The sequence below is a fragment of the Chanos chanos genome, chromosome 3, assembly GCF_902362185.1.
Source record: "Chanos chanos chromosome 3, fChaCha1.1, whole genome shotgun sequence".
In the NCBI taxonomy this organism is placed as follows: domain Eukaryota; kingdom Metazoa; phylum Chordata; class Actinopteri; order Gonorynchiformes; family Chanidae; genus Chanos; species Chanos chanos.
Genome location: NC_044497.1, coordinates 16,680,001 through 16,687,500, shown reverse-complemented (window position 1 = coordinate 16,687,500; position 7,500 = coordinate 16,680,001). Strand labels below are relative to the sequence as shown.

General features: G+C 41.4%; 1 protein-coding gene across 1 annotated transcript in view; it reads right to left on the bottom strand.

Annotated features, from left to right (window-relative positions):
• The window catches only part of pard3aa (par-3 family cell polarity regulator alpha, a), a 315,517-nt gene that overhangs the window by 147,665 nt on the left and 160,352 nt on the right, over positions 1 to 7,500 (bottom strand). Inside the window, 1 exon segment of the mRNA XM_030767365.1 lies at positions 4,358 to 4,411. Coding sequence (XP_030623225.1) covers positions 4,358 to 4,411 — 54 coding nt within the window.

Here is a 7,500-nt window from a genome sequence, read left to right as displayed (position 1 = left end):
TTATTTCTTTTTTGAGGTGTTTTAAGAATCCTGTTTTGAGATAAGAGGAGGGATAAAGAGAGACACTGATCATGTGACAGAAAGGTTGGTGTTTATTGCGGTTGTCATGGAGGATTGCCATGGTACCCGAGCCGAGATGCGATTGGTGAAGTTCTTAGTGAGTGCATCAGCGATCAAACCTGATCCCCAACTGCTCTAATAAGGGGGGGGGGTTGCCCAAATATTCAAAGAGAGGTGCAGTCTCCTGGATGTGCTTTAAAAGAGTAGGTGGGGGGAAACACACACACACACACACACAAAAAAAGCAAGAGGACCCATTCTATGTTATTTTTATGCTCGAAATATACTCCAAATCAAACAGCAGAGGTTACACACACGCGCACGCACGCACACACACACACACACACACACACACACATTCAAGCATATACACACAGCTCTATCAATGCATGCTGTCTTGCTTTCACGTATTTTTTTACGTACTTGCCCCTGGCCAGAGATATACAATTTGAAGAGAGAGAGACAGAGAGAGAGAGAGAGAGAGAGAGAGAGAGAGAGCAGAAGAATGTCAGGTGCCTGGTCTCGGCACAGTGGTTGGATGTAAAGAGGTTGGAGAAGAGACTGCTGAGTTATTAGGATGCAGTCGAGCGTTCAAGTGAAGCGCCCCTATCTCCCCTTACTCCTCCTCTTCCTCCCCGTACACACACACACACGAACACACACACACATGCACACACGCATACACACACAGAGCAACCATTTAGTCAACAGCCAGAAATCCTTCTAATCAAACTCCATCAGCACACACCGCATGCCACCAGTGTCGCTATGGTAACCCCGTGGCCAGGTGTCTGGGCCCAGACAATGGAGGGAGTCAGGTATGGGAGTGGTCTGTCATCTTCAACTCATATATATATCATACGCTAACAACTGCATTCTCACTCAACCATTAACACACACACACACACACAACCACACACGCACTACCACACACGCAAAACCATATGGGTGACAGAGAAAATAATCTCTTTATGTTTTGGAATATTAAACTCTTATTGTCTAACTAATGAACTGTTTAGTCCTTAAACTGTTAACATACCCTTTGAAAAGAAAGAAAGAAAGAAAGAAAGAAAGAAAGAAAGAAAGAAAGAAAGAAAGAAAGAAAGAAAGAAAGAAAGAAATTCATGTGAACGATCAGTGAGTTAAAAGTTAAGCCCCTACCTTGTTCATTTGTGAATTTCTCCATTACAGACAACAGTTTATTTGTCTTCATTTTTATGGCACTCATTCTGCTCCTGCATGTTTCAGGAAGAGTGACTTTGTTGTACTCTCACAAAAAGACTCATGGAAGTGTGTGATTATGCAGAAAAGTCATTAATTCATTCCTAATCCAGACAAGAGGGCACACGTTCCTCCTCTGCCTTTGTCTCGGCACTGTGTTGACTTCATACTGACTGAGCAGAGACAATGGTGTCTCACAACTCCGAGAGCAGATAACCTGACACTGTACTATACAGCAAGACAGTCAGAGTGAACATAACACACTTACTATTACACCGGTCTCATGTACTCATTCATCTCAAACAGACAGACAGAGAGACAGACAGACAGACAGAGAGAGAGAGAGAGAGAGAGAGAGAGAGAGAGAGAGAGAGAGAGAGAGAGAATCAAATAAACAAAAAAAAAAAAAATCCTTTTACCCCCTTTCCTTTTTCATATACCTCAAACATTATGCTGTGCATCAGCACCCAAGACAATTAGTAATATTTTTACACGCACACACACACACACACACACACACACACACACACACACACACACACACACACACACACAGACACACACACACACACTCTGACAGACCCAGACCCGAGAAACATAAAGGTCATTGGAAATGAGTTTGAGAGTCTGAAAGAAATCAGTCAAGTATGTAATTGTGAGGAGGGCTGGAGCATGACAAGTACGGTGACGTGAAAATTTCTTTTCTGTGCTGCATCTCTGCTGATGACTGCTGATCGTGCCTGCATGTTAAACACCTCAGGCTAGTATGGAGTCAAAGCTTTCAGGTACAATTAAATCTGAGACAGAGAGAGAGAGAGAGAGAGAGAGAGAGAGAGTCATATGCTAAGCTTTTTTACCGCTGCGTTTGAAGTGGTCTATTGGAGTAACCCAGCACAGAATAGCCAGTCACCTTAACTAATGCAGACATGCACCGCCAGACCAGTCACACATCCACTGAGACACCATCTGAAAAATGACTGGATTTGACAAATCCCCCTTTTCTTTTCTCTTTTAACCCTATCCTGATCTCAGAGTGGAAATGAATAAAAGCTTGTCCAGATGCAGACAGAGAACTGTTAATGCACACTTTTCTTCTGTTTTTGTTTAGCTTTTCAAACTAAAAAAAAAAAAAAAGAGTAAAATGCAATAGCCTTAACTTCTTTTTTTAGACCAACACTTCCCATAAAACACATTATGACTTATTTAAGAGGGACCCTCGCTCACTTTACTTTTTTTTTTTTTTTTTTCTTTTTTTTTAAGATTCGACACCTCTACAACAGAAGTGCTGACAGACCATCTTAGTGGTCTGGTGGAACAGACAACACTGGTCTTAAGTTGGTTTTCTTCTGGAGGCCAAGCATGCTAACACAAACAGCTAAAACAAAGCATGAACCTCCCCCCCACACACACACACTCTCTTCCCCTTTATACGAACTGCAAGGGTAATTACTACCACAGCTGCATAAGAGCTTTTAAATGAAAACAGGTGGCGGCTCCAAACTGTTTGGTGTAGGGGGAGGAATAGAAAAAAAAGAAAGAAGAAAGAAAAGAAAGTCGTTAACAGAAAGCCATTGTCTTTTACCATACTTGGTGACATTAGGTTTAATTACGTGAGATCTCAGTTTCCCGGAACAAAATATGGCACAATGTTTTACTTGGCGAGCTTTAAATGTTGGAGAAAACCACTGTGTCAACATTAAAGCTACTCCTCTGTAAACATAAAAAAAAAAGGATAAAAAAAAAAGAGTGAGAGAATGGGAAAAGGATGGAACTTTCCAGAAAAAGCAACACAAAAAGGCTTGAAGACAAGGCAATTCAGCTTAACCATCTTGTGTGCTCTGATGCGGGGGGCAGAGGTGGGTAATTTTCCCAGCAGGCTGTCAGCTTTGGTGCCATGATGAGGCGAAAAAAAAGGGAATCGATACTGTTCAAACCTGCTTAAAGTCCTTCAGATCTGTGGTGGAGACATGGAAGAGGTGGAACGCGCATGTGTGTGTCTGTGTGTGTGTGTATGAGAGAGAGAGAGAGAGCGAGAGAGAGAGGGGTGGATAATACCCAGAATCCTTTGGGAGCTATACCTGCTCATCAGAAAAGAAAAAAAAAAAAAAAAAAACGGGGCCTGATAGACTTCTCCTCATTCGCACTAACCCTCACCCTCACCTATCTGGACTTGTTAAAAATACATCAAGTCAACTTGAGCTTGCAAATATCTTCCCTGATAAGTTGAGTGAACCATTCATGACTAGTTCATCAAAGAGAAAAGTTCATCAAAGTATCCTCAAAAGAACAAAAAAAAAAAAAAAAAAAGTAAGCAGAGCCTTTAATTAAAGCCTCTCCCAGTTTGTCATCGTTATGTTAGGGCGAGATGACTGCAGGTTCCGGTGAACGGCAGTGTAAATTTATTGGCTGTCAATGAGGACGGGGAAAAAAAGGAAGAGTGTAGAAGTGGCGGGAACTTGCTGAGTGCCATTTTGGCTCAGAGCGACAGTCTGTACTCACTCTGGGTTTCATCATGCTTCTCATTGCTACTTGAAGATGAGCCACTTCCCATAAACAACGCATGGAAAGGACTTTTTTTTTTTAATTAAAAAAAAAAAAAAAAAAAAAAAAAACTTTTATTAATTTAGTGAGGTTTCTTTGGCGCTTTGTAAGCAAAAATAATAATAAAAAAATAAAAAAAATAAACACAATGAATTACCTCATCCAAAAGGCACAGGCTTCAAAACATAACTCTTAGAAGACAGCTAATTCTATTAAAGCAAAGACAGATTCACTGTCTTAAAGACAAGATTGTTTATCACATTCATAAGCAGCATCTGCTGAATTAATGACTAAAACTTTTTCTTTTTCTTTTAGTCTCACACTCTTCTTTTTCTCCATTTTCGGTTAATAAGCATGCATGGAGTCTGCGGCAGGGTGGGAGAGGTTGGGGTGAGGAGGAGACTGGAAGGGGGTTTGGATGAGTGGCTTATGACAAATGAGATGTACTTAGGAACATTTTGGGAGGGGGGGGGGGGTATGGATGGGGGAGACACACCCATTAGCCAGGAAAAAAAAAAAAAAAGGGGGTAATTACCTCAATCAGCCAGTGTGCCCTCCTGGCCGACATCGTTTCCTTGGCAGGCTGTTGCTATGGAAACAGTCAAAGTGGCGGTTACCACACAACGGATTTGGATGCACCACAACAACCCCCACTCCACCCACAGACTGACCTAGCCTCCTCTTTTCTTTCTTTCTTTCTTTTTTTTTACCTCTCCACTTCATCCCCTCTAAACTGTCATAACAAAGGCAAGACAAAAATCTAACACAAACTGCACCTCACCCAAAAATCACAAAGACCACAACTTTCTGGGTCCAGGGATGTGACCCTGAGCCTCTGTGAGCATCTTATCCACGGGATTTAATTACATTTATATTTGTTTACATTACATAGTTTATATAAAGACTGCATAAATGCAAACACTAAAATCCCTTTAACGGCTTGGCTAATCGTATATTATTTCTAACAAAGAATTTAAGAGGCAGGGAGAAAGTCTTTTTGGTTGGTTAACTTTCTTGCATATGTGAAGCGGTGCATCAGGATGTGAATCATCCAGATACAAGCTTAAGCATTTGTTATTCCTACAGTAATTCTTCTCAACAACACATGAGTAAACATTAGCACTACTAAAAGGAGTGTGCTTCTCTCTGTATTTGCCTGTTTGTTCCTGGTTTAGTGTTTCGAGCTGGCTGCTCTAATATGTGGCAGATGCACTGGGAAGAGAAGACATGCCCAAAGCATGGCCTTTGAGCTGGCATTGGAAGAAAAAATGTTTAGTGTGCATATATAGTAATTCAGAGAAGCCCTGATAGCATCTGCCAAAAATAATTGTGACCATTTGAAAAGAAATCTGCTCGAAAGGTCCATTGAAAGGTGTGTGTGTGCGTGTGTGTGTGTGTGTGTGTGTGTGTGTGTGCGCGCGCGCACGCGTCCACGCATGCGTTACCATTTTAAATGTCATGAAAAACTAACATTTTTGGAGAGAGAGAGAAAAACACCACATCATCAGAGGAACAGAATCTCTTGGAGGTCCAACCCCGTAACTTCAAGCAAGGCATCAGTGTGAAAGATGATGTGGGTCATGGTTTTTAGAAACAAACTTGTTCACGGGCCACAAATAAAATCGAATCTGTCACACATTTGTCTGACGAATCCTTGGACGGGGACCACAAATCCAAATGTCGGGTGACATCGAAGCTCAAATTAATTGCGCAATTAAGATTCACAGAGCTTGGCAGATACCGCTGCTAATGGATCTGTGACAACGCTGATCTTATCATAGAGCAGAATTTAATGTACTGTTTAATTAGTCCTCTGTAACGGACAGAAATGATGGCTTTGCGGAGCCTGTCATTCCTTTTCTCACTCGGAAGAGTTGGCATAGATGGAAACTTTTCAAATTTCAACAGGTTGCAGTCACAGTCACCAGTCAAGTCAACATCGAGAAATGACAGTTGATTGCAGCTGTATATACTAATAAAACATATTCTAGAAAAAGTCTAATTAGCTGAATTAATTAACATCAACAGAATGAACCTGTATAGGAATACAAAGAGTTCCACGAAACGTAAATATACATATTACATCATAAATATAACATTTCTATGGAGCATGGAAACATACTAGCAACTAACGGTGTTGGTATGAGAAAGAAAACTGTGATTAAGATTAAGATCAATAAGAGTCTTTGTCGCTTAGTTTTAAATAAAAGACAGATGACACATCAACACTCGTAGGATCTTGCTTTCTCCATTTCAGTGGATATCACCCGACGTGTGTTACTGAGAAAGAAAAAAAACTAGGATTTAGGATGCTTATTACCGCTTGTAACCAGGCACAACAAGTGGGGGCTGGGGAATCTGCAGTGGTCAATTTCAATCATCACACCTGCATCTTACAGGACCATGCTCACTTGCAATTTTTTTTTCCATTTCCCTTTTCTCTTTCACCGTTCTTTCGTTTTCTCTTTTTCTGTATAATGTCCTTGTTTATTTTAGCAGGACGAAAGGTGATGCACAATCTTCACTCATCGCGGCGTTGGACGGAGAACGCGTGTGGCTGTGAGCACTCGCAGCGTAGCATGCTGGGAGATACGCGACGAGAAATTATCACCAGTGCCAGCCGGGGCTGACTGTCACGGCACTTTTTTTTCTTCTTTTCTTTGTTTTGTATACGAGCCAGAATTGCACGTATACGTGTCGGGCGGTTTTAATGTTCTCCTGCCGCCTGTCGCACAGCGCATTAGCGGGTCGGGTAATTGCGTCTGTGGACATGAATAATTCAGAGCTGCAAACAGAAGAGGCCGAACCCCCGCATGTGGTGGTAAGATTTCATCAAGTGCAGCAAACCTGTCTTTCTTGGCTTTTCTTATTTTCTGTTGTCAATTCTTTACCCCCCCCCCTCCCCTCCCCCCCCCCTTTTCAGTCCCTTTCTTCATCAATAGTGTTGTCTGCTCACCGCCCGAGTTGTTTTTTTTTTTTTTTTTTTATCAGATCCTTCTGTCTGTTTCTCTTTTACTATCACTCTCTCTATCACTATCTGTCTCTGTCCCTGAGCCCCACTGTTTGTGTTATCTCTGTCTCCATCATTTTTCCCTCTCTTTCTCTCACTCTATCACCATGTTTGCTCCCTTCATATCAGCCCCTCTGAATATCCATCTCTATCTGCCTTTTATCAACAAGCTATCCCTCTGTCTCGTCCTCTCACCGTACCATTATTGTGGCACATTGAATTCAAATCTCTCAGTTCAAAACAAATTTTACCTGTCACGAGTAAATGGAATATGCAAACAACATCTCGCTGTGTTAATGGCACAAATAAGAAAACAAAACACATGAAGAAAGTAACATATATAGTCCTAACACTACTTTTGATCTGTTTCCTCAAATGTTTTGACTGGGAAACAACATAAGATGCTGAATAACATGTTTTTGAACACAGACATTCACATTAGCCCTTTCATAAACTCTCAGTGTTAGAGTCTTTGTATGGTCTGTGAAAGCTTCACATAGATATTTCACAGAGGAGCTGATCTTTAACCCAGTGGCTTCATATGGAGGCCATAGGGTGTCAAAGCCTTCTGTTCCATCGTAGGTCAGAACAGTGGTCAGACTCTCACTACTTTACCATAGCAAATGTATGATGTATGGTGTCACGAAACTGTTCTCAGGTCAGATCTA